At 43.0% G+C, this 27,404-nt stretch overlaps 1 protein-coding gene across 2 annotated transcripts in view; it reads right to left on the minus strand.

Annotated features, from left to right (window-relative positions):
- The window catches only part of llgl2 (LLGL scribble cell polarity complex component 2), a 37,817-nt gene continuing 10,413 nt past the window's right edge, over positions 1-27,404 (minus strand). Inside the window, exons 2-26 of one of the 2 annotated variants that reach the window (XM_066704852.1) lie at positions 22,596-22,717; positions 20,789-20,886; positions 17,343-17,424; positions 15,764-15,879; positions 15,216-15,374; positions 13,767-13,929; positions 13,391-13,523; positions 12,645-12,699; positions 11,856-12,010; positions 11,491-11,702; positions 10,681-10,748; positions 9,665-9,818; positions 9,301-9,405; positions 8,461-8,753; positions 7,990-8,137; positions 7,640-7,790; positions 6,581-6,697; positions 6,015-6,181; positions 5,488-5,752; positions 3,639-3,798; positions 3,447-3,484; positions 3,301-3,342; positions 2,800-2,842; positions 2,229-2,290; positions 1-1,535 (exon numbers count right to left, since the gene is read on the minus strand). In XM_066704852.1, coding sequence (XP_066560949.1) covers positions 1,531-1,535; positions 2,229-2,290; positions 2,800-2,842; positions 3,301-3,342; positions 3,447-3,484; positions 3,639-3,798; positions 5,488-5,752; positions 6,015-6,181; positions 6,581-6,697; positions 7,640-7,790; positions 7,990-8,137; positions 8,461-8,753; positions 9,301-9,405; positions 9,665-9,818; positions 10,681-10,748; positions 11,491-11,702; positions 11,856-12,010; positions 12,645-12,699; positions 13,391-13,523; positions 13,767-13,929; positions 15,216-15,374; positions 15,764-15,879; positions 17,343-17,424; positions 20,789-20,886; positions 22,596-22,670 — 3,066 coding nt within the window. In that variant the 5' untranslated portion in view covers positions 22,671-22,717 and the 3' untranslated portion in view covers positions 1-1,530. Of the gene's footprint in view, positions 1,536-2,213; positions 2,291-2,799; positions 2,843-3,300; positions 3,343-3,446; positions 3,485-3,638; positions 3,799-5,487; positions 5,753-6,014; positions 6,182-6,580; positions 6,698-7,639; positions 7,791-7,989; positions 8,138-8,460; positions 8,754-9,300; positions 9,406-9,664; positions 9,819-10,680; positions 10,749-11,490; positions 11,703-11,855; positions 12,011-12,644; positions 12,700-13,390; positions 13,524-13,766; positions 13,930-15,215; positions 15,375-15,763; positions 15,880-17,342; positions 17,425-20,788; positions 20,887-22,595; positions 22,718-27,404 lie in introns of both variants that reach the window. The other variant, XM_066704851.1, reaches the window with a different exon arrangement.

The following is a 27,404-nucleotide window of genomic DNA, read 5'->3' on the forward strand; positions in this document are numbered from 1 at the left end:
TTGTGGAAAAAAAACATTTATTCCTGCAGCAGGATGTAGTGTGAATTATCATAATTAGGGTTTTCATCCTCATTGATTCGCTACAAAAATATAAATCTAGAATACGCTACAAAATACCCCACATTTCGTAAAGATGGTACCAAAATATTTCCTTGTCAAGATTACGAAAAGAAAATAGCAGCCACCCCAAAAAACCCTCTATAAAAACAAGTTCAGATTTTCATATATACTGTATATGTATATATATTAAAATTTGCCTAAAATATTAAAAACATACATTCCTAAATTACATTTTCCATTGTGAAAAAATAAAAAATACAATTACTGAAGACACCCCATAGAAAGTTTAAAAATAAAATAAAAATCCCCCGAAATGACAATGTGTGCTACACAGCAGTGGAAAAAGTACCTCCTAGAATTAAGATCCATGGACTGTACTCTTAAACCACTAGTGTGACAGTCAGGACACGCAGCGGACTGGAACACTAATGCTTTGTGAATACTGTCCGGTGTGCCTACAAAGGCAGTTCAATAGAAGTTTATATGCATCTGCATTTCTCTGCTTGGTCTCTTTTCAATCTCTTGTCTTGTATCCTGTTGTGCAGTTCTCTGCTAGTTTGGTGTACATTCGCGGTGGTCATGATTTCCACAAATGAGAAGAGTTTGATGCACTTCAGTGGTGTGTGACAGTTAAATACTTCCCCACGACACTTCCTGTCAGTCTTATCAGAGGGAAAGGGTTTTCTATTCAACCCTGATCCTGGCATCCATAGCATCCAAGCTAAATGTACTTATTTGAATTGTCTGTTGAATTAGCCAGGATTAATGTCAGTAACTTGAGGCAATATGGCAATTATTATCAAACATGTTCATAGGTCACCTAAACAACTGTAGTGACATATGGGTAGGCTTTTCCAAAGCCGGCCACTTGTGGTTTATTATAATAGCAGTGGTAGTTCAGCGGAAATAAAAACAGCTTCCAAAGGCTTTCATGTTAGCACCAAGCACAATACTTTAAACCACGGTCAGTCTGTTCTAAAAAGTTCTCCCACCAAATTTAATCTACACTTTCCAAGGTGCCGACTAGCATTTTTGCTCAGGAGAGTGCCGCATATTTACTGTGCTGAAGTGACCATGGTATCCTGCTAGTGGTAGTGAGCATTGGGCTGCACACGGTATTACATGACCTATCAGGCACCACGACACAGAGAAACGCAAACAATACAAACTCCTCTTTGAATACACAAGACATCCTTACTGCCCCCCGCTCTTCCTTTCGGGTAGCGGGAGTGATTGTGCAAAACCCAGCCTTCGGGCTGGCTGGGTGGGTAGGTGCGTTGTACGGTGGTTCTGAAGGCAGGCGGCGTCGCAGTAGTTTGCAGAGGCACTGGCGGTGGTCCCTCCTCCCTCTCTGTACAGTAGCAGTGTGAGGGGTGCCCTCTCCCAGGCCCAGGGGAGGGGCGGGGGGTCAGTAGTGTTACTGGGGTGGTGGCAGGAGCGGGCACACTCCAAGGCCAGGAATGGCACGAGTCACTCTGGGAGAAACAGACAGTGTAGTTCAGCATCCACAGGACCAGAGATAAATGTGCACTTAAAGTGACTACAATTGGTATTAGTAGAACAGACACTTACTAGACCTGTGGGCTTACACACACGCAGGTAGGTCAATTAAGAAGTTACATTTACACAGTTTATCGTGGCACCGAAGTGTTTGATTGTTGTCCCCACTGTTCTTTAGATCCTTCGGATGGTGGATCTGTGCTCTTGCCATACAAGTACTTATTACAAATGCTTTCTGGAGCCAGTGGAATTAGAGAGAAATCAACTGGGAGGATAGACGATCAGAAGCACCATAAGGGAGTAAAGACTCCCAAGCATTAACAAAAAGTGTGTGTTAGGTTTGGTGGAGGTTTGGAGCTGCCTGCAGAATCACTATGAAGAAAGATCTAGAATGGACACATTCTGAGCAAAATCACAATTATATTTTATCCAAATGTTCCAACCAACCAAATAACACACAAACACAAAAAAAAAACAACATTCAAGGTATTAGATTAAAATATCACACTGGGCACTGAGGGAAGCTATGAGCTTAAACAAGAGGTTTTCACAATCTAATCAGGTTATGACTGTGGCAAAACCTTTGAACACTGAGCACTTCTTGCCGACCGATCAGTCTGCTGAACCCTCAGGGCTGTGGATGTGCTACTCACCCCTGCTGCTCTCACCTCCATTAGTGATGAGCTTCCCTCCACCTGGTTTGCTTTTGGAGTGGTGTTCCAAGTAACTCCTGCAAATACATGAGAGCCTCAGTCTTTATGGCTCCAGGAGAACCTCCATACACATCAACAGGCACTGGTCTTCACAGTCACCACAGAGCACTCGTGTCTGTGGGGGCCCTCAGTCCAGATTTATGACATAAATCCAGCATTAACGGTGTGCTGATAAAGGACTACCAAGACACTCGATGGAAGACTGTCAAATGCACACCTATTTTTGTATATATATTTTTTAAATGATAGTGATGTCATCTGCAGAATTCATTCCTCTCACATATTCAAAACTTGACCCTTGAACCACCTACAAATTACAGTTATATTCTAGTTTGCTTTCATTTATCTAGGGAGTATGTACCAGTTCTGGCTAGGCACTAGTGATGTGACATTTATATAGACCAATACAAGAGCACTATTTCATAAGGTTGGGTTTAATAGTTGTAGTCAATTACAGAAGAAACCTTCCATACCAGTCAAAGGACATCACAGGATGCTGCGTTTGTGGAAGAGCAACGGTACTTACGTTTGGTCTCCTTCTAGGGATCTCTGGATCTCCTGTAGCACCTCTGTAAGATAAAACACTGCGTGATCAACTGGCACCCTGACAGACACAGAGCCCCCCCATCATTGCAATTGTAACCATAACACAAATACAATGGAAAAATATTTTTTTAAACCGGGCAAAATTGCAAAAGTAAAACTTTTCCTACAAATATTTTGGGAACTTGGTTCTAGGTATGTGTCCTGAAATTAAAATTGTGCAATTGCTAAACCAATTTCTGCAACTACAGAACTGAAGAACTCTGTGTGTATTCTGTGGCTCAAACTAGATTGTTGCCCTTGTGTTATAATATGCAATAGAGGGTTAAATTATTTATTTAAAAGTAGGTCTTTCCACACTACAGAGAGAGACCAGTCTGGCTCTACACTTCACTGCTGCTCTAGACAGTATTGCATGCTTGAGTCCCACAGTGGCAGAGAAGGTCACAGAGTGTCTGGAACAACAGGAGGCAAAGCTACTCACTCTCGTCATTGAGTAAGGCATGTTCCATCACCCTCGGGGACACTGGTACAACAGAGAAAAAAGCCCAGGATTGTCAAACTGTTGTACATTTATTTTTTCCGCAGATCTTTTCTGGCAGTTTCTAAACTGGGAACAAAATCACTCACCGTTTTCTTCACAGTTTTCACGGTCTCTTCTGAAATTCCTGAAAGGCAAAGAAAAGAGCAGCATTAACGATACAACAGCGACACAGCTGCCTTTGCAGTGTAGGGTGTCTTTAATTATTATTCTTAGCAAAGGGGTAATTTTTTAAATACATTATGGCAGTGCTCGGTGGGCGCAGTTCCCTAGGCATTTACCTGTGCTGGACGGCTGCCCCGTCGGGCTGTGCCCTGGGCAGGGGTTTGCTGGCAGAGGAGGAGGGGGTGGGGGGCAGCTCCACCAGGCAGCGCGGCTCCACAAGCCACCGCGCTGACAGAGAGAAGCGCTCGAACTCTGAGGGGGAGATCAGGTAGAAGCCTGAGAGAAGAGAGAAGAGAGAAGAGAAATGCAATCAGCTGGGGTCAGGACTGTGCAAAACTCTGGCAATGACTGTGTAGCAATGTAGTTCTCTTTATTTACTAACTGATTTACAGCTGTTGCCTATACACCTGGCACCCCTGTACTTCCTGTGCACAGACTTCCTTTTTAATCACCATTTCCAGGTTAACATGACAATTTAAGAATGTTTTAGCTCTGTACAGGAACGGTGATGGAGTAAGGCTGGCTGTAGGGCTGGGCGATATGACTTAAAAATAATATCTCGGTATTTTTAGAAGTTTGGGCAATACACGATATATATCTCGATATTTCTTTTTTTTTTTTTTTATCCAATCAAGTATTTCGTTAATCCTTCAATAAGCAAAACTAACAAATACTACATGCAGGCTGTCATGGTAAATATATGCAGAATGCAACACATTACAGGCAAGTGTTGTGTGATTACCATTACATGCGTTATGTTGTTATGGGATATATATATATTACACACGCCCACACACATAAGTTTAAAAATAGCTGGCGTTACAATAGTTTTAATAAATCTTAAATGTGGGGTGCCTTATCCCAGGGATTTTATATAGAACAATTATCCCTATTATATTAGGATGGTACAGCAGCTCCCATCTAAAAACAGTCCATATTCACCGATCATCTTCCTCAGAGCACATGTATACATACACACAGCATGATTTACTGTCACATAATAACAGTAACACAAGTAATGTGATCACGCAACACATGCGCAGTAAAGGTACAGATTCAGGGATTTAGCACAGCCGGGTCTATAGCGGCGCATTAACATCTGCTGGACAGAGACATTTCTCCTGTGACTGTTGCGTCTCGATTCTACTTACAAATACAGCACGATGTTAATACAATATAGTTATAATAGTAATAATAATAATAATATTATTATTATTATTATTATTAATAATACTACTACTACAACTGTTGAACCAGTTCACCATCTTAATAAAAAGAAAATGATACTTTCTGCATGTGTTTGCATTGCTTTCCAATTTATTAAAATGCAAACAAACGTTATTATTAATTTTATACAAATGATATCAGTCTAAATTAGCGGGGGTGGGGGTGCCTGCAGATCGAGTTCAGCCCGGCGACGAGAGCGGGGTGGACCGTGTGCACTTGCGCATTAAAGTATCTCTTGGTTGTGCTGGTTATTGTGTCACTTCTCTCTCCTCATGTCTGTCTGTTTCTGATGCTCATTTCTTGCCGCGTCCGACACGTGTGGAAGAATCGGGAAGAACGCAAAATGTCCTAATGACGAAAAATACTGCCGTAAAGATTGCAATTTGCGACACCACGATATAAACGATATAGCATAATATGAAACTATAGACGTTTTTCTATCGTCATACAATATATATCGTCACATCGCACAGCCCTAGCTGGCTGTTAAATTAAGCATATTCATAGCTCAATTAAGGTTTGAATTAAATAATGAAGAATTCAGCTGAAACAGACTAGCAGGACAGTTGCTTGGCTAAGGTTGGACACCAATGTGTTTGGGTCTGCTCCAATTTGTGTTACCGTAGCCACATTACCTCTGTGGCAAAAGCTGCTCATTTTGACATGGCAGAGCTCTACTGTTCTGTTTAGGGCCGTGTGGATGCAGGCCCCCGGAAGGGAGGGCTGCACTCAGCTCACCTTGGCCGTACTTGGTGAAGACACAGGAGGCGATGCCGCTGACATCCTCACGGCGCACGCAGGGGTAGCGCACCTGCATCTTGAGGCTTGGCAACGAGATTACGTGCAGGTCGCCCTGGTTGGTCAGCACCACCAGGCCGCTCTCGCTGTAGTCCTCCACGCGGCTGCTCCCGAATGACGCCACGCCCACCTTGCGAACACGAGAGCCGTCCAGCGCCGTCAACTTCAGCTTCAGTTTGGAGCTCACCTTGGGCAGCGTGAACATCTGCCACAGCAAAACAGGGTGAAGAGCAGCATTTCAGTTACTCTACATCTCTGCTTTACAGATTAGTAATTACTAATGCAGACTGGCCAGCACTGTTATTTGTGGAAATTAAAACAAACCAACAGATGTCTTTATTAGTGTTCTTCAGAGCGGTTTTGCTCACACAGCCTGCATGTTCGGACTGTTGGGAGTTCCCTGGGAATGTATCCGTGTCTCACCCATGGGTAACACTGCCCCTGGTGTGTGTGTGCAGCGCTCTCACCTTGAACTGCTCCTCTGAGATGACAAGCAGATGGTGAGCATTGTGCATGTCGGGGCTGCGGGCCAGGTCGTGTGCCACTTCCAGAGGCTCAGGAAGGGGTGCCCCCCGTCCGTCCAGGACCACGATGCCCACCACTGGAGCACGGTGCATCAGCTGAATCTCCTTTGCTGGTGGGGGAGGGAGATACCAATTATCCTCTATCTCACCCCACTGAAGCAGACCTGACGGAGGCCTGGACAACAGCGTGCAGGGGCTCCGAGCAGATACTGCTACTGCCTGACGGAAGCAAAATCGGTTTCTCCTGCTCAAGGACTCGGAGTGAAGGAGATCCATCTGAATTCATGCTTTTAACATTAGATTTTGTTCACGCTCAACAGCTCAAGCTATGTGCTAAAATAAGGGAGACTGAATTTCTCTACGTGAGGATGCACTGCTCACACCTGTAAGTGTAGAGTATGTGCTCAACATCCGGACAAAACTGTAATAACTGATCTTCTGTTGATGTACATTTGGAGAAAAAGGTGACAATATTCAGAAAAGTGACCAATGAGCAGCAGCACACTCACCAGGATATGCTGTGATTGGATCCTCCATCCTTCTGTCGCTGGGCGGCAGGCGCAGTGTGTAGGCGAAGACTGAGCCGCCATTGGTTCCAGCCCAGAGAGAGGGGGAGTTGTGGGACCCTGGGGGGGAACGGAGACCACACCATGAGGCTTCTCTCTAGCAATAATCCTTCCTTTTCAATTGCTAATAAGAAACTAAACGGGTCTGCAGGTAAGAGATGAAAAGTTATGAAAAAGGTTACAGTTAATCACATAACTGACTAGTCTGCTGTGTCAGTATCTAAAAGATGACTAATAAAGCTTTAAAAAGTAGTGTGTGTACGAATAGATAATATAGGAGCCATGCAGTGGGGCGAAACAGTAATAGGGTATTTTGTAAAGTGGCAAAATAGCGGTTTCCTATGGTTCTGTCTAGTACACATTCTTTAACTTTTCTCAATTGCAGTGGTTGTGCCCATTCTGTAACTCCTGACATCCCACACAAGTTTATTCAACCAGAAGAGGACTCAGGGTGAACCGAGGTCAGCTAAGTCTCCTTGTGACCCGGCTGCCTATAAACTGTACTCCCTCTGTCAACTCGGTATTGTTTGTCACATGGGGCACTGAGAAGGGTCCACTTTATAGTACAGAAACTGGAGGCGTCTGTGTGCTTTAGTTTAAACAAAGGCATGGATTGTATCCTGTACTCAGATGTCGGCCTTGTTGAAAATGTACACCAAGAAATTGGAATATTGAGTTGTTAAGACTGGGAGCTTATTAGTAATAGTTTTATAAGAATGCAGAGAACAGAATTTCATTTGCTCAGTGCCTTCGCATCCCCACATCTAAAGTGCTTTATTCTGCATTAAGAGAGAATGATGAAAAAAAGGTTAATTATGTGGTCCAATCAATCTGAACAATGAGGAGTTTGGCTGGAATGAAAACTGGAAGACAGCAGTTAACAAGCAGAGGTCTAGGAATCACTGTTCTTAAAGGACTGTAGCTTAAACGAAATCATTTGGAGCCTGACGAGATGGAGATGGGCCCGAGTCAGGGGGCCTGTGACTAGCTGAGCCCTCTCACCGTCGCTGAGGAAGGAGTCTGCGAAGTAAAGTGTTCGGACGAGGCCAGTGAAGGAGTCGTCTGAGGAGCGCGCCTCGATCTTCCTCTGGACTGGGGCCAGCTCCATCTCCTGCAGCGCCTCCGCCTCCAGGCGGGCATTGATCTCCTGCAGCTGGAGAGAGAGGTATAGAAGACATGAGCACCAATTCAAGTTAAACATGGCCTGACTGGGATTAACAAAAGAGAAGAGACTGAGGTCAGAGCATGGCACGTGTGGCATGGGGTGGGACTGGAAGTAAGGGAATGGGGGAGAGAACAAGAGAGAGGGAAAGAAGGAAACAAAGAAGGAAAGAGAAAAGAAAGTCGAGTACCTTGGCAGCATTGCCCACATGGTGTTTCCTAACAGAGACGCGGCTGCGGCGAATCCTGCGGAAGGACTGGCGCAGGGACTTCTTGATGGACTTCACCCGGGACAGGGGGCCTTCCAAAGCCAACTGGTCACTGGGATTCAGAGTGCACCTGTGGGGACCACAGCACATCACACATGGGGCAGCGCAGCAAGACCAGCATTACAAAAGGGGCATGGAGTTCCAGTTTCTAATGCTTTAGGTAATTGTAATGGCTTTTTTTCTCCAATTAAAAGACCAAGGCCAAGCTTGCATTCCTGTTCAATTGGTCTCAGATGAGGGATTCAGAAATTTGGGGTCTGCACTACAGGTAAAATGAGAAATACAAACTTACAATTTCAAAGTTACCCTTACCACTAAGCCAATTCCGTCCCAGTCCCCCTCCGACCCCACCAATTCCCCCTGTGGCCAATGGGTAGGTGTGGCGGCCCTGACCTGACAAGGACGGTGTTCTTCTGCTGGTAGTCATAGAGGCCGAAGCCGTGGCTGGTCCCAAAGGCCACCAGCTTCCATTCGGAGTGCAGGGCCAGCGATGTGACGACAGCGGGAGGCTGGCACTGTACCAGGGCGAAGGGCTGGAAGCCGGCGGGGAAGGCCACGGCCTCCTCGCGCACCTCTAGCCGCGTGTGCCCCTTCCAGCGGAAACCCTCCTGGCCCTGCAGCAGGTCTGCCAGCGTCCCCTCCACCAGCTGCTCGGCTGGCTCATCGTTCAGCTCCAACACCACGATCTGCCAGCAGGAGGAGACAAACACACACAGCTCAGTCAGAGAGAGAGGGACACACAGAGGAACCAATTTATTCAGATTGTGTACAATGATGCCAATGAATGGGCAGAAGTGACAGAGACTGGGCAAGGTTTTGTGACAGTACCCCCAACATCTTGTGGAGAGCATGCAAACTTGTGCTCAAGTTTTTCAGATTAATTATTCCTTCTATGGCTCTTGTTTTCTTCTTGGTTAACTGGGTTAAAAAAGTTGTCAACATGTAGGCAAAACACCACCCAGTCAGATACCTTTCTAACAAGTAATTTTTACATGGTACCTTACATAAGTAACTGCTGTGGAGAACTTTGAGTGAAAATATAACAAGTTATATTTAAAACTAAACTAAACTAGCTAAAACGGTATGGGGATAGTATACAAGAGCTTATCATGACTTGCAATGACCAACTTTGAACCACATCTCTGTGCACCTTATTGTAAGTTACCATACATCTTTCTTAGCCTACGGCCATGTCCATCCATCCGACCACCAAACCCACCCTGGCACACTCACCTGCCCCGCGGTGCCAGCCACTGCCAAGTAGCCGCTGTATTTACACAGGTGTATCTTCTGGATGCCCAGTCGGGGGTCATCACTGTAGGGGTCAAAGCAGCCCACCTGGAGAGAGGGGGCAGATGGTCAACTGTGGGGTTCCACAGCTCGCGCGCTCTTATACAATTCAGACCAAGACGGACCACAGATGCCTATAAAGGTGCACACTATACACCGATAGAACACTGTTTTGGACCAGGGACTTGTTTTTCAGGTCTCTGTTCATTCATTGACAATTCCAAGCTAGTTATACAAACTGCAGGACACATGGCTCGCCTCTAGCAGGTTGGCAAAGCCCAGCACAAGAGGCATCCAGTGCGTGTACCTTGCGGAATGGGGGCCACTCTCCCTCGGCCCCGTGGTTCATGTTGTCGGTGGTGTCTGCGTCGGCGTGAAAGACTCCCGCCGTGCTCAGCTTGTACAGGGGGTACAGGCACACCCCCGAAGCATCCCAAAACCGCACTGTCCCATCTTCATGTCTGAGGGGGCGGGAGATGTGACAAGTTGTGTGATTTATAGATCACAAGAGATCTATAAGGCACACCTCAGCCAAACAACACAAGCACGTGTGAATTTCATACTGCATTCAGCAGTTCATACTTGTCAAAAAAAAACTGCAAAATCTACTTACACCATTGCCCTTATCAGCATTCAAATAAAAAGTAGCAATAGATACCCAAACAATGTGGGCCCTTGCTGGCTTCAAGTAAAGCACTACAAGCCTTCAGCTGTGACCCTGCTTCTCACTGCAAATTAAATTAAGGCCTATACCAAAATCAAAACTGTTGACCTGCCCACTTATCACAAGCTTGTACCTAAGGGCACTTTTTTCTATCAGAGGCTACTTTCTCCTGCTTATTGAAAAAAAAAAAAAAAAAAAAAAGACAAAGTATTGGGATTGTAACTTGCTATTAGCGAAGGAGTGTTGATGTGGTCTAGTCCTAAACAAGCAAACAATATTGATGTTACACTCTCTAGCTAATCTGGTTCAATAACAATTAAAATGGTGATCAATACGTTTTGACTTTGGTTCCAAAAAAACAAAGAGATGCGTTTTGTTAAGATAACAATGTGTAACTCAACTATGAACCAGCGCTGAGCATCAGAACATTGGAATGAATATGGAAGAGTCCCCTGGGCATTGCACAGCAACACACTGAGCCAAAGGTGATGACTACACACAAACAACACTGCAGCTGGCATCGATTTCGAGGTGCGCCGGACAGGGGACAGTTGGTGTCATTCCAGTCAGGTACAGTGGCATTTGAAATGTCAAGTGGAATAACTGCCACTTCTGTAAGGGCCCTGGCCACTATGGAGCAGACCAGGGGCCACACTCACCCAGTCAGGAGGAGGTCTCTCTGGGGGGCATCGGGGGCCAGATTCTGTCCTCCCTTCACTGGCCAGGGCTTGAGAGAGACAGAGAGAAAGAGTCTTTCAAACTTAAGACTTTATTATTGTACATCAAACTATAGTATGCAAAGTCACCTGTCAGGAGAAAATGAGCATGCCGTGCGACGGGTCTGCCGGGCCTACCATCCTGGAGTAAAATACTGTTTTATTGTTTAGAGTATTTTACATTTTACAAATAAAACCAATTCAAATTAATACTTATGATTAAAAACTTTTTTTAAATCAATTCTTAAAATCACTTAAAAATTTTAAAATCTTTGTGATTTAACGAAAACAAAAAAACTTAACTTCAAATAAACAAGTGCACAAAACAACAAAACAAACGTGATTAAAGCAAAACTGCTAACCAACATTAAAGTCAAATACATTGAAAATAACTGAAAATGCATTGGACAAAATAAAGAAAATTAAAAAGGTAAAAATAAAAAACAAACAAAAACGGTCCAATGCATTTAAATTTAAATCCAAAACGGACAATGTATTTGACAAAAAAATAGAACAAAACTAAACCAAAAAAACCCTAAACAATTAGTGTTTTAAAAACAACTAAATCTTTAAAAACAGTTAAAATTCATTTTTATAAGTCATTTTAAAAGCAATCATTCATAAAATAGTTAAAAGATCTTGGACTCGGGCTCCAGCAGGGGGAACTGACCGTCCCCGGAGGTGGGTCCCATCATGGGATCCTGAGCTCCCCCAGATCTTGTATATGCCAGTTCTTATAGGCTTCCTGCTTACCTTCCTGGAGTAGTGTGCGCTCTGGTGTTGGCCGGCCGCTCGGATGCGCTCCCATAGCTTGAGGGGGATATTGGAGACATGGTGGGAGCAGGTGATGGCTGAGCAGTGCAGGGGGGCCAGGTAGGGCGTCTGGATCACCGGCCAGCCCTCCGTCTCCAGGTCCACCACCACCAGCTCCTCTTCCACCAGCACCACCAGGGCACTGGGCTCCCCTGAGGGCACACAGGGAGAGGACTGATCCAGTAACATACACTGGATGACACAGTGTGTGTGTATGTGTGTGAGGGAGGGAGGGTGGGACTATTGTCCTCACAGTGCGAATGAGTACAGCGAGCAGCCCAGTGCCAGTCAGTGCGAGTGCATACCTTTGCCCTGGGCCCCTGAGGTGGTGGCAAAGTAATCAATGATGCGGGAGGTGAAGTCCAGCGCCACGTGTGTCTTGCTGTGAATGACAGAGATGCAGTGACGGTCGCCGTAGCTTGCCCGCGGCATCCCCCCGCTGAAGATCAGGAATGGAGGACTGAGGAGAGACAGATGGGTTAAATCATTGTTCAATCACAGTCAGATACAGTCTTTGATCGCTTGTATTTAGGGGCTCTGCTTTACATTGTTTGTTTTATTTGTTCCATAAGATGTATAGTTCGTACAGCAGGTAAAACAGGAAGAGAGAACCAATGTTTCTAATGGATTATTCCATTCCCTTCAATATTGCTACATTCTTCTCTATTGTTTCCCACTGATCACAAGTTTTCCAGTTTAACCTTCGGGGGTATAAATCTAGTTAATTCGTCAGAAAACTCTTAGATATATTCCTATAACACTGAAAAAGAAAAAAGACTAACTATAACTAGAGGCAACATTTTATTCACTGACAACTGTGCATGTGTGTATTCACTGACAGCTTTCTAAGATAGCAGGAGTATTTTGGGGTTTCGCAGCAATTCTGAAAATAGCAATCGGGGGGTAGAAACGGGGTTAAATAAAGTTTAAATAAAAAAATAAAAAAATCAGAACCCCTATAAATACAGAGTCAGTCAGTCAGTCAGTCAAGACAGACAGCTATGGAACACCAAATGGGAAATCTAAGCCGCAATTGGCTTAAACATCTCCAGCCTGTAGGACTGGCCCAAATTGTGTTACACAAGTTCACTCACCCCTGTTTGGTGGACAGCTGCATAATCTTTGAAATGGCTTTGCAGGGGAAGGTACCTGTTAGGAAGAAGAAAGTGAAAGTCATGTCTCTACCCAAGGAAAGAAACGCCATAGTAACTTCCGATGGTATTTTTGTGGAAACTACAGTTCTAATCATTTGAGACTTCACTACCAAATACTAATTTGTAAGTAACCTCACAGAAAATAGTAACAAAAAATGTAGAGTCTACTGTAGCTGCAGTTTTAAACAGAATGCAGAATGGTCAATCGTTTTAGTATGAATCTATTTAAAATCAAAAATCCAAGATTAAATAGGTTCCCGATATGTAGGTATAGCAGGATTTCCTACTGCGGTCAATTCAGGGTAAACTGTTTCATGCCCCTTGTATTTTTCAGTTGCAATTCATCTGCTATGCTGTAGATGTTCCTGCTGCTATGTTCCCTGTTATGGTAATTTTTTTTTAATTTTGAATCAACCAACTGCGCTTTGACTAATTAGAAAATAAAATAATTATGATTAGTGACAATGGAAATTGAATAAATTGATGTGTTAACAGAAACCGAGACCTAAGGGTTCAATTAAGTAATCGAGAGCTCAGTTGGAACAAAAACCAGCAGGGTAAGTGGTACTCCAGGACAGGTTTGAGAACTACTGGGATAAGGGATTGTGAGCCTGTACTATCGCACATTTCCTGCCTCCCAGCCTCTCTATGCCCTGCCCAGCCACCCAAGAGTCCGCGTGTCTCACCGTAAGGCATCTCATGTTTGTCGGGCTCGGCCTGCCTGTCCTCGTCATTGAGTGTCCACTGACAGTAGCTGCCGTCACTGTGGGAGCTGAGGATCTGCTGCCCGTCGGGCGTCCACCATACACTCTCCAACTGCTGCAGGAGACAGAGGGAGAGCTTTTGACCTGCTCCTATGCCTCACCAGTGTAAATGCCTTTCAATCTGTGATCAACAGTCATTAAGCAGTACATGCTGCCCATCTGAGAAAATGTGTCAAAGGGAGGTAACAAACTTTCACCGAGTACAGGCGAGGGTCTTATGGCAGAGAACCACGAGAACAGGGACTGCGATTACGTTGGCAGCAACATATTTTGGAATTAAGCAAGTCACGGGCAGTACCTGTGTGCCCAGGAAGTGATGTCTTGAACAGTTGGTATCCAGGTCCCAGGTGAGCATCAGGCCCCGGCTGTAGCCAATCAGGATCTGGTGTGGGTTGAGGGGGTTCTCCTGCAGGGCCTCCACACACTCCAGATTCCTCCGGCCCATGTAGTCCTCTGGTACCCTGCACACACAGACAGAGGCTGAATTATGTACAAACAAACTTACAATATATTGCCGATAAATAAAGGATAGTTTCAGAAACTAGATGAGACTAAACGAATCGCAGTATTGTTCCAAATTGAGGGTGTGAATTATCGTGACTACAGAAGTATATTTTTTTGTATTCCTTAAATGGATAATACGGATTAACTATAGGAACATCGTGAACATGAAATGACCATAAAGAGGGGGCAGGGAAAATCAGCATCTCTCCTCCAATGTTAAGCACCCAGTCCTACTTAATGGAATGACATTTCGATCTTATGCCTGTATTTATTTGTGCCATTAACTATTCAATTAATGGTTGTCTGGGGGAGTATGCAGCACTACGAATACAGCCGCAGTGTGAATGTGAATGGATTGCTCCTCAGAATCAATGTCAGCAGCATTATCATGAGTCATTTGCACATCAAACTTTTAGCTTTTCTCCCACCTTGTGAGCACCACAAACTGGAGCAGAATGGAGTGGGTTAATGGTGCTATTCAAGTGCTTTTATCAAAGAGCCTTTGAGATTCTGATTGCTTAGCAACAATGTCCCAACATGTAATGTCCCAATATGCAAATCCCAGTTCTACATATGTACAACTACTATTGGGATTTGCATGTAGGGACATTACAGAGCTCACATTGGGAGGAACTATGTAGCCAGTTCGACAGGGGAGATCAGGAGAGGCTACACTGAAAAGGTTGCATTTGCGATTTGGCCAGTACAATGGGATTAACAACGCCTACTGTTTGGATTGAAGTTATCGGATAAATGAGAAGACCAACAACGTTGTCTCTTATCGCCACTCTTGTGAAACTGTAATATTGTGGCAGGCCAGCAGCTTTCATAGATCTCTTTAAACACGTCCTGCTTAAAGCCTGGGAGGAGGAGGATCGAGCCGATTCATTTAAGTGAATGATTAACTCAATTAGATCCTACAGAGCCAAGGTGGAACAAGCCCTGCTGGCATGGAGGCCTGTGACAGTTTAAAGTGTGTCCCTTTAATGGAAAGCAATGGTTATAAGCAGTGGTTACTGAGGATTTGTCATTGTATCTCTGGTGATTTAATAGAGAAAAGGGCGTGGATTTAGAAAGCTAATTAGAGCTTTGACAGGTAGTGACTGCAAATGAACATGGAAAGCAGGCAGCCCTAATACTGCAATGGATAAAATAAAAATAGATCGGACCAGTCCAGGCTTCAGGGTGGCTTGTCTGTGGTCTTTGCTGAGGGAGATCAGTGTATGAATGACCCAGATCGTACCTCTGTTGCACAGCCTCCACGCTGATGTTGCGCTCCTCCAGCTCCCTGAATCCAGGCACCTCTACCACAAACACATGCCCCCCCTCGGTGCCCAGGAACAGCAGCTCCCCTGAGGAGTGCGCCAGCACCGCCGTCACCCGTGTCACACTAGGAGGGGCGCTGCATGGGGGGACAGAGCAGGAGAGAGAGACAGACAGGGGGATAGGGAGATGGGACAGAAGAAGAGAGAGAACTGGATGTTTATTCTTTACTGTAGGAGTCTGCAACTCTGCTCCTGGACTGCCAAAGTCCCTCGGAGAATATAGGTAGATTTAAATTAAACCACACAACATGACATTTTCCTCAACAAAAACTGCTCCTGTGTCACTGGAAGTTCAAGCCTATCACCATCACCACGCCAACCATTACAGACCCAGCAGGACTGTGCGAGTCAGTGTTAACAGGAATACTGTGTTACGTTTTAGTGTGTGGAGATCAGTACTGTGTCAGTATGGGAACGGTATTCACTTCATGTTAGTGTGAGGGGGCCCAGTATGTGGGAGTCTCACCCAGGCGGGCCAGTCAGTGTGAAGCGGCCGACCTCCAGCAGCTCGGACAGCCCCTGGTGCGCCCGCAGCGTCCACATGTGCAGGCTGTTGTCGTCCAGCAGAGTGATGAGCTCGCCCTGTGGGGCACAGACACACGGCTAACTCACTCACACGCCACCATGATGGGCTAAGGTTTTACAGGGAATGATCACCAATGACAATCAAGGCTAACCAAGTAAAAGGGCCTGCAATTAAATAAGCAAGCTATGTGGAGCCCACAGGTCTGTTGAGTACCATAGCCTGGGAGCTCCATGTTATAATTGAATGATACAGGCCTGATCTGGACCGGTGATTTCTGGACTCTAGGGGCCAACCTGCATTTCTGAGCAGGGGCTTTTACTGGCTAGGCCATGGGAGAGCCCAGACAAATATGTAGGACTATAATGAGTTCACAGAGTTGCAGCCTTTAACATGTGTAATAGAGTATGCATCTTTTATCAGCTACTGTATCCAGTTTAATCAGGATGAATTGAGCTGCAGTTTATTTGTTGAGTTATTACATACCAAGCCTGCCCAAGAGGAAAAGAGCATTGTTTTCTTTTCTGATGCCTTCTCCTCAGATCCTATTTCTCTATTTATTTATTTATTTATTTTTTATAGAAGTGGTCTTTGATTTTTGTGTTAAGCATATTGATTACTAGATTGTACTTTACACAGAACCTGTACTCTGCCCCATTGTAACAGGATACCCCCTACACAGACATCATAAACACTTCTGTTCATTCAGTTTCATTTTGCATTTATTTTTCTGTTTATGTGAGGACTTACCTTCATGTTTATGTCCCAAAACCCATAAACAAAAGCATCACACAAATCACCTGTGGTCTATAAATCGGTATAGGGTTTAACCCATATATGCCTGGTTTCACAGATCTTGATTAGCACTAAAATAACTGAGTAGTCCATGACTACTAATTTGGGTCTGTGTAACCAGCCTATAATGGGCTAAGACCAAATATTCACTTGATGCAAATTTCAATAGATAAAAGGTTGCTGAAAGAGAATGGAAAGTGCCTCATCTCTTTTCCAGTGAACTTAGTTGGATTTGTGATGCATGTTAGTAGATGCTGGCTTTTGGCGAATATTATGTTTTTATTTTTATGTGCAATTTATATCACTACACATTACGAAGCATCTCAGCTCCTCCCAAGTCTTCGTGTAAAGAAAGGGACCCTCCATTTGAAGTCTTGCGATTTTAAATCTACATTAAATCTAAACCCTTTTCCTGAGGTTGCTTCTTTAAGTTTAGTCCCACCCACTGTATTCTTACAATGCACATTCCTTTTACCTACGTACAGTTCTTTGCCTGCATCAATATCATATTTCATTAGCCAGCTGAAATCCCAGTCCTAACTAGTGTCTCAGGCCTTTTGGGATTTCCTAAACTGCTGCTCCAGGATTAGCAAATCCCCCTATCAGTTAAACTCATATACAAATGAAAGCAGCAAACTATACCAGAGACCAGATCAGTAATGTCGATTCAGAGCATGTTTCAGTAAGTGTCATAAAGACCGTGAGGGAGGCCCATGAGCACACCTACCTGATGTGGCAGGAAGTGGATCTGAGTGACGGCAGCATTCTCATCATGCAGCCCCATGAACTCCACACCTGGAGCCCCGTATCTGGCACAGCACTGGTTAAGGAAAGCCTGACAAATCTCATAGGTTAACCCCTCCAAGCTGCAGTGATGGAAATCTAACTCTGGGCAATAAGTGACCAAGGCTAAGCTCAAATCACAAGGTGGGGCACTACACAGAGGGGGTGCTATAGCTTCTGTCAAATACATTTCAGGATGTTAGTGTAGTCTATAAACCAGATAGAAAATGTACAGATTTCTCCTACATATAAAAGCGGTCATTAACATTGTTATGAATCTGTAAAAAAAACAATGCCGCTAATGAAAATGGAACAACTGACAGTCTTCCAATCACTGTAGAGAAAACAGTAGGAAGAATAGTGTCAACAATTTGCTAATCTATATTGCCTGCTTGAACAGACAGGAGTATGCCAGTCCCCCAAGGATACAATTGCAGCTTTATTTGACACAGCTGTATCTGCGTTCATATTTACCTTTATGTTATTTATACACAGTATATTATGTAATGAATAATGAAATATTCATATATATGAAAGGAATATTCCACGCAAAGCTTTATCGTATTTTGTTTCCTGGGAAAGGGGAGATTGTGAAACTGTCCATGGAGTAAAATTCAGCACTGAAACTGACACTGGGTCTTAAAAAAAAAAAGCCATGTCATAATCTGGGGTTAAGTACTGATTTTATGCAACTGGGGAATTCACAGGCAATTTGCCAGTTTCATCTCCCAGTCTCAGATATGACACCAAACCACTCTCTATCAGATCAAATAATCCATTAAATACCATCATTACATCTGCTTCCTCTAAAAAAGCCCAAAGCGATGGAGGAAAATAGTGTCCATTCTAATATGTTTAACTATGATAAAAAAATATCAGATCAAATACCACCCAAAAAATATTTCTCTCATACAGAGATAAATGAACAATGCAGAGACCAAATAACCCTTCATTCAGCAAAATTGATTTGGCAGAGGGGTAAAAAATATATTTCAAAATATATTTCAGGTAGTAATTAAGTATTAGGGTTTGCCATTTGTTATTAAGGGGACCACTTAATTTCTATTGAATGGTGGTCGGTAGGTAAGCGATCTGAGAGGAAACATCAGCTGCTACCCCTTTGGTAATGCAGGATATTTAGTAATATGCCAGTAATGGGCATGTTGGTTACTTAATTCTTTGCTAGATTGACTTCATAGGAATGGCTTGTCGAATCCTGTGAATTTCAAATGCTGCGTTTACACTGCAAACTCTGAACCCTTATTAATACTATTAAGGGTGGTGGTCAGTGGTCTTCAGTCCACTGATAACAGAAAATCATTATAATTTTTTTTGTATTAATAAGTACACTACTGTAATATATACTGGTTCTTTGGGAAATCCAAAACATATCAACTGTAAATTATTTTATACAGTGGGTATAACTAAAATAAGTAATTTAAGGACTGACACGTTGACTCGCTGTTACTCTAATTTCCTGTATTTGTGCAGGGTGCGTCAGGTTGCCGCCAGGGTGTTGCCATTTGAGATTCCTTTCATGTTGAGCCATCCTATGGTTACCCGTGTTTACACTACCTTTAGAATGGCTCTAAGCTGGTGTCACTTGTCAGCATATTGTGCATTTACTTTTAAAAGCAAATGGTTCAGATATTTATATATCTGCATTCTGTACTGATAATGTACTGGATTTCTGTTTTATGTATTGAATTTTTCAACAACTATTCTGCTTTTGATTTTGTCAAAGAAACAAAACAAGAACTTGATATGGGGCTGGATTTAAGCTGGTTATTATTGTACTAATATAGACCGTTTAATTACAGGATATAGGCATTTCAGCACTGTGAATGCAGGGCCACCTCAGGAGCTGGCTGCTTTCAAGACACCTCAAAGCCTGCCTAAAGTGTTTACTACATCCTAAGCTTAGGGCCGTCCTTAAGACAGCCAGCATAAAGACAGTAAAAGGGCAATAACTACAGGATTACAAGACACCCGTTTTAAAGAGTTGGGAATTGAATGTAATGCTGCTCCCTTAGTATCTCAGTCCCAGCAGTCTTCGCTAAACAATGCTGAAGTGAAGTGATCTCTATCAAAAACAATATCTGTGGTGTGTTTTCTTTATAATGCAAGCGATTGCAGGTTCCCTCTGCAGGTATTCAGACAGGTTCCACTGTATTGTGACTAACCCAGACACACACCCCCACTCTCACAATCCACAGCACTGACAGCAAAACCCAGCCAGCCCCAGGGGGTTTGCACAATCCCATGGGAAAATACACACCCACAAACCTGCCAGCACTAAGACACAGACTGGGACAAAAGCATGCATGCGCAAAAACACACACAGGCACATACAAGCCAAGAGACACTCAATGACATGCTTACTGAGCCACTGATACATACAGACACACTCAATTACTGAACTGGTTTCATATGCTCCCTTGAAAAGAAGTATGTTTTTTCCACAAACATATAGCATTATACTTCTTGGTGTGTTCCTACAGAAATAAGTAGCATACAAGTAATTTTCCTGTTAAGATTGGACTTGCAAGGTTAATGTATAGTTTGTTTCTTTATTCCAATTAATCAAAGTGCCCTTAAGCTTCCCAGACCTTGAAATTAGTCTTACCACATGTGTACAGTGCCTTGCAAAAGTATTCACCCCCCTTGGCATTTTTCCAATTTTGTTGCCTTACAACCTGTAATTTAAATGGATATTTATTTGGATTTCATGTAATGGACATACACAAAGGATGTTCACCAAAAGGCATGTGGGAGACTCCCCAAACATATGGAAGAAGGTACTCTGGTCAGATGAGACTAAAATTGAGCTTTTTGGCCATCAAGGAAAACACTATGTCTGGCGTAAACCCAACACCTCTCATCACCCCGAGAACACCATCCCCATAGTGAAGCATGGTGGTGGCAGCATCATGCTGTGGGGTTGTTTTTCATTGGCAGGGACTAGGAAACTGGTCAGAATTAAAGGAATGATGGATGGCACTAAATACAGAGAAATTCTTGAGGGAAACCTGTTTCAGTCTTCCACAGATTGGAGACTGGGACGGATGTTCACCTTCCAGCAGGACAATAACCCTAAGCATACTGCAAAAGCAACACTTGAGTGGTTTAAGTGTTTTTTTCATCTCACTTCACCAATTTGGACTATTTTCTGTATATCCATTACTTGAAATCCAAATAAAAATCCATTTAAATTACAGGTTGTAATGCAACAAAATAGGAAAAATGCCATGGGGGGTGAATACTTTTGCAAAACACTGTATACCATGTGAGGTTCTTTAAACAACACAGGCTCCAGTACTGTTTTTTGCTGTCCGCATGTGTGTCCGTGTGTTGGGGAGGGCAGGGGGGGGGTCTGTGTGTGAAGGATACAGTTTGATGGCTCCAGAACGGGTCCCGATGGCCAGGAGCTGCAGGTTAGGGCTGTACCCAAGGGCGCTAGGCTGGTGAGGGAATCCATGCTCCACTGTCTGCAGAGAGTCACACAGACAAACACAGAGGTGTAAGAGGGTAGAAGTGGATGGAAAAAAGACAAGAGTGAGAATAAAATCCTTAAACAATATGTGCACAGACCTGACTTTTTACTTGGCTTCAGCGTGTTTTTTTTTTTTTTTAGAAGGCCATTACCTATTTTCAGGGCCCATCCTAACAGCATAAAAACATGAAATAAGAGAACTATCACATGCTGTAATTCTGCTCATGGCCTTTATTGTTTGGTTTCCACTGCATGGCTAGTAAACAACACTGTGGGATCTCTTACGCAAGCAAACTACAAAAGGATCTAGGAAAATAATGGACATGCATGCAGGATGAGATTAACTTAATACCTGTGCCCAAAAATGGCAGTTTTACCACAAGTAGCTGTAATGCCACATTTAACGCCATCAGCATTTGTATAATGTTCTAGGATCAAATATTTCCCAGTCTACAAAACTTCCCAGGTTGACTTTTGGTCCTATCTCAATTGTATTTTTTTAAATACAAACAGGGCTGTTATATGAATGTTCAATGTGTGACTACAGCTTTTAGTTATTTCTACCTGTTAAATGAAGGCAGTGACAGTGTTTTGAATAATTCAAACATATTCTTATCTGTTTGTCCTGTTCCCCACCTACAGATAGCACTTCCTAAGTTGGCTCTCTGGCACTTCTTGATGACATCACTGTTGTTCTCATGTTAAGGGTGCATTAATAACTTTCTTTTTTAAAGTAGATTGTCTCGTTATAGGATTCCCCTAGACAAATGTGTGATATAATGCTTGATTTTAATAACTAATGAAAACAGAAGTCAACCTGGGAAGTTCTGTATGTTGGGAATGATTGTGTTCTACACCGCCACTCAGCTACGTAAATATGAATGGGCATGAAGCCCTGTAGTCTATATAGGAACAATGACAGGTTACTCTTCTAAACATACTGAAATCATTTACACCTGGGACACTGTGATATACACTCTGTAAGAGGTTAAAATCTGTTTACTATTGTGTATTTAGAATTTCATGCAAAATGTTGATTTGTTGCATACCTGCTTTGAAAACTGAAATCAACCAATTCCAATCCATTTACATTCCTTATACATCACAGTGATGGCCATTGATAGCTCAGGAATGCAGGCACTTCTGCAACTCTAGCCAATGTTAGTCTCTTTAACTGTTAGTATAGGAACTGTATGACAAAGCGTATAAAACATATTCCAGCATAGGATTTTGAATGAGAAAAGGTGTTCGACAAACTACTTCGCTCATTCGTTGGCTAATCTTCTAGATGTTCCTTAAGTCACCTTCTTTAGCATAAGTACTCTGTTCCCAGTATTTTCCATGACATTATTTTTTCGGATATTTTAAATTAGATTTTGGGACTTCCCTTTTCAAATCAGGAGAAAACTTAAATTTTTCTACAGATTGAAGTTGCCTACATTTGACATAGATAACATTACAGCTAGGGATGATCTAGAAGGAATTGAAAAGGCTCGACTGAAAGTGTTAGATGTGCTGTGGACTGGGTTCAATAAACTGATTTAGGACAGGCAAATAAATGCAATCCTTTCCTCAACTGTAGACACACATGCCACCACTTTGTGCAGTAAAAGTAACTGTGACGCAGTAGTTTTATTCCAGGCCTGGGTGTGGCAGTGCTGTGCAGCACTAAGCACAGACCCCTGAGCTCCAGCCCTCTTGTACCTTGGCAAACTGGTAGAGCTCCTGCTTGAGGCGGTCTCGGTGGGTCTCCTGACCGTGCCGCCGGAACCTCTTCATCCTGCCGCCCTGCACCTGCTCACGTTACCCACGGCAAGCTGCTGATCCTGACCAAGAGAGGGAGGCTGTCACACTCACAGAATTAACCAATGTATTATTCAAGCAGCTCAAAAGCTAATCATTTAACATTTTATTTGAACAGTGTCCTTGCAAACCTACTCAAACTAAGGTACCATGTCCATGATGTCCAGCTTACATACTAGATTCTGCAGTGGAAATGGCTCACACTGCTACACATGGAAGTCTGGTTTAAATGTCTTTATCATCCAAGTTTCTCCCTCAAAACAAAAGGTGCCCCCCATATAACCTAGCTGGAGAACAGGCTTCAGATTCCACACACATCCCAAAAGATACGAGTTGGGGCCCGATTTCACAAATGCCTCGAGGGCATCTGAATAACAAAATCGTCTGCTTTTCCAAAGGCATTAATTGAACTGAAACTACAAAGAGTCCATCCCATCAGGTTTCAGATTTTTTTTCAGATCCAAATAAACAGGAGCCTCTATACAGATTCTTGGACACAATCAGGGAACACTGGTTTCTATTTAATATGGACTTGTTTCATGCAATTTATATATTGCACATCACAGCAAGACATTGGTACAAGATGTTCAGCCCTTATCTGCTGTCATTTTGTGACAGAAACCTTACTGATCTACCCTCTTATACCACACACACACACACACTTGTTTTCATGATGTAGGCCTGTTAAAGCAGAAGGCAAAACTTTACATGTAAAAAGCTCTGCAATGATATTGCACCAAAACGAGTATGTTGACTGAGTGCATGTCTCGTCAATGGATGGAAAGCTCCTGAGATAAGGCAGAGCATCACACCAGGTTGGTAGAATGGAAAGATCGCATTCCAGGGGAGTCTGGGCAGGGAGAGCTGTAGGCTGTCACCCCCCCACCCCACCCTCCACTTGCCCTTCACTCAGACAGGACAACCAGATAGGGGATGAGTGATTGGAGAAAGTGAGGAGGTCAGAACAGGATTAACCCAAGTGCCTATTGTTCTCTACTCAGCAAAGCAAGCTAGAATTCCAGTATCTTGTGTGCTGAATACATGCCAAGGGATTAACCTGTTGGAAAGGTCATGCTTGAGATATTGTGTCCGTCACGAAGATCGGTGTACAGCAACCCGATTGGAAATTAATGTTCTATTGTGTGCTTTGTTTGTTTGCAATTCTCTTTCTGCTGTTCAACTTAACCAAAATAAAATAAAAGATCAAACTTCCCCCTAAACACGAGGAAGTTACATGAGGAAGAATTTCAAGCAATGGACAGATCAAAGTCCTTCAACCCAATCTCTGGCAAAGTGACATGCCAATTATTTTTCCAACTTTCAGCTTAGCTTGGCGAATAATTGAATCAGAAACCACAGTGCACACAATAATAGAGGATGTTATAGTAGGATTATTGGCCAATATGACTTTTTACCCCACAGCTCTGTGAACTTGTAAATTAATTTTAGCCCAGCCAAGCATGGGGCAGCTCTAGTGCAGCTCCATGGTTTGGGGGCCTTGTACTACAACAACAGAAATCAAAACTAGAAAAACTGATTTGAAACCAATACTAAGTCCTTGTTTTCTATCAAAGAGGGGAGGAGATAAAGCCTGGAATGGAGCCAGGCTATCTTGCGGTTATGCACTCTTGCCACACTGAATTCCTCCTTCATTGACATGTGGGTGTGTAGCTCCTTAAGAAAGATCCACTGAAGGCTTCCAACCGATACTCCATCAGCCGTGACCCGTCCTATGCATTCTCAGGAACATTTCCCCTGAACCCCCCCTGTTTCGGCTGGCTCAGTCTTCCTTCCGACTGAATGCAAGCACAAACACGCTAGGACAAAGTGCGCTGGAGAGCTCAGGCATTTGGTGAGTGGAGATAGTCATTCCACGCTGTAGGACTAACGCATGATGACAATGGCTCTCCAAGTGAAAACCAGTGTCGTTTAATTAGAATTAGTTGAGTCATCTACCTCTTTCCCTCACTGTGACCAGCAAAGCAGACAATTTTGTTACTAATTCGGCTCAATACCATTTCTTCCCTCCAAAAATTGGAATTAACGGTTTTGGAGTGTATAATATAGGCAGCAATAGTAAAAGACTGCGGAGGTGAAGAGCGCGCAATAATTTCTCAGTTTACCCATCAGTTTGCAATGGTCCATTAAGATTCAGCACAGGTCACCAGAAAACCCCAGCACATCCTTAGAAATACAGATACAGCTAAATCACACTTTGCATGACCCCACTATGCACGGATAAATTCTAGCACAAATTTACTAAATTAAAAATGACTTTTAATCTCAAACATTAGCAAAACCAAAACGCAACACTCTCCATAAACAGGTAGCATAGCAGCTTATTTTTTTTTTTTTTTAGTTTTAAAGCAAAATTATTCAAATCCACAAAGTGAGTCAAAAATCTAAAAACGTAATATAACCTGCAGTCAGACTAACTCCCCCTCCCATACAAATGTTTTATTTTACTTCTAAACAAATTGAGAAAAATGTTAAAAAGGAACAAATAAATATTATATTAGTCCCAACACATGCTGGAAGTGAAAGTTCTGAGGGAGAATCTTAAATCAAAAAGCATCAGTCAAGAACTTTGGCAGATTCAAATTAAAATTCCTAAACATATGGTGAGTTATTGTTAAATGTATCAAACCAAATTTTCTGATTCACAGCACATTTAAGTATTCAACTTATTTGTATTTTCACATATGAAACCTATCCCATTTTTTTTTTTTTTTAATTGCATCTATTTATAATCCCATTTAGCACAACTTTTTCTGGAACCTCTCTCACCAAACAATCATACAAAGACCCTGGAGCACAAACAGGGTGGCGGCCTGACCCAGCCCTTAGTGACAATGCCAGACAGTCAAAGGAAGCTGACCAGTGACCAAAGCATCACATGCCAGATGTGCAATGCTGTGTAATGGTCAGTTCAAAGCCAGCATGCAATCAAATTATTTGTGGTTTTCCAAGGATGACTCAGCAGCTGGGTCAACTTAAGTTCATGTGTTGGCGAGATATAGGCTACACACCCATATGTATTTGCACTGCACTGTAAAAAATACTGAATTGTTCTTTAGGCTTTGGTCTGATCTGAGGAAGTACTGAGCTGAACCACTGCCTGCAGAGCGACAGACAAATTACAGAAAACAGATTGACAAAAATAAAGCTGGCAAGATGATATAGTCTCTCCCATGGGACTCAACCTCTTTAACAGGTAATGCATTCTCTGATGATGCCAAGTACAGTACAGTACAGTACAGTAGTGTGAATGCACATTTAAGTTAACAGACCCGCGGTCAATTGTAATTCAAATTACAATTACAGCACTTTGAGAGTCTGAATTATAACTAGTGATATTTTTCCCATAACAATTTGAGGTAGAATTATAAATGACATAAGGTTTAAGATGCGATTATAATTGCCCCGGCTTGACCATACCTGGTACTTGCTTTGACGCCACCACCACCATATACAGAACACTGTGTATGGCTCCTCAGCAGAAGGCCAGGTCTTACAACAACAAACTATACACCAGCCCTCCCCCCACTGTCAATACACTAGAGTTGTTTTATAGATTGAGGTATATTGAGTCGATTGAATTGTAAGTCAGATCTGTAGACCCCAAACAATGGCAGAGAATGCTGTCCTTGCCTGATGGCAGTGAGAAACAGAGCCCCACAATGGAATAATGCAGAGCTTACTCTGCAGCTCAGTAAACAGTGCTGTGTTTAGGGACGTTTCTTCAAACAGGATATCTAGTTTCACATAAGGGAGAGGGTTTTCATGTCCTTAACTTACAAAGTTATAGTCAGTGATGCATTCACTAATTGAATTATCAAGCCGGTCCTGCAAGCTGTACATAACACAGCTACAGTTCTCAATTCTACATAACACTCACCACCACTTTAAATAGTTATTGTTTTTCTGAAGATCATTTAACACTTGATTGCAATGGTTCAAAAAATAAATGTCAATATATAAATCTCCTAGACAGCTCCCTGCACTTTTGTTTTGCAGTTTTTAACAAACCAAGAGTGCGAAATTCCCTCAAAACTGCCTTTGTGAAGGAAAAGTATAAAAATAATGGTTGTGGCATTCTGAATTACCCCTACACTCTTTTTACACATTTTACAGTTATCCTCATTGGGATAGTATGACAAGGGGAATGTTTAAAAAGGGGAAGCAGGAACTAGAACTGTACATTCACCTCTAGATTGCATAAAAAAAGCACATTAACATGCTTTTTGTCACCACGACCACAGGCCGTAACAAATCCAAAATGTTAGGTTTAAAGCAGAGTTCAAGGTTAGATCTATAGCCTCAATGTTTGTAAGATACAATTTCAGTCAAAGATTTGCTGTCCACAATTCCACTGTGTGTGGGGAAGCAGCCCCAGGCCTGCAGGTGTCCTGGTGACTTCTGTCATCTCTGACATCTCTGTGCGTCCATTACGTCAAAGAAATCCTCGTGTTGGGCAGCTTCCCAGGTACGCCCAAGCCTAATCAAGGGCTGGACAGGGACAGAAGAAATCTGATTGCCAAGTAATCGAGAGCAGAAAATATGACTACCCACAGTACTACACAAGATAAATGGGTTCCTTGCAGGACAAGTTCTAAGACAGGATAGATTGTAGGGTTAAGTCTCACTGTGGCTGTGCGCCCCAGTCAAGGATGTATATTTACCCATGAGCAGAAGGTTTTACATGTGATA

The sequence above is a fragment of the Amia ocellicauda genome, chromosome 5, assembly GCF_036373705.1.
Source record: "Amia ocellicauda isolate fAmiCal2 chromosome 5, fAmiCal2.hap1, whole genome shotgun sequence".
Classification (NCBI taxonomy): Eukaryota; Metazoa; Chordata; class Actinopteri; order Amiiformes; family Amiidae; genus Amia; species Amia ocellicauda.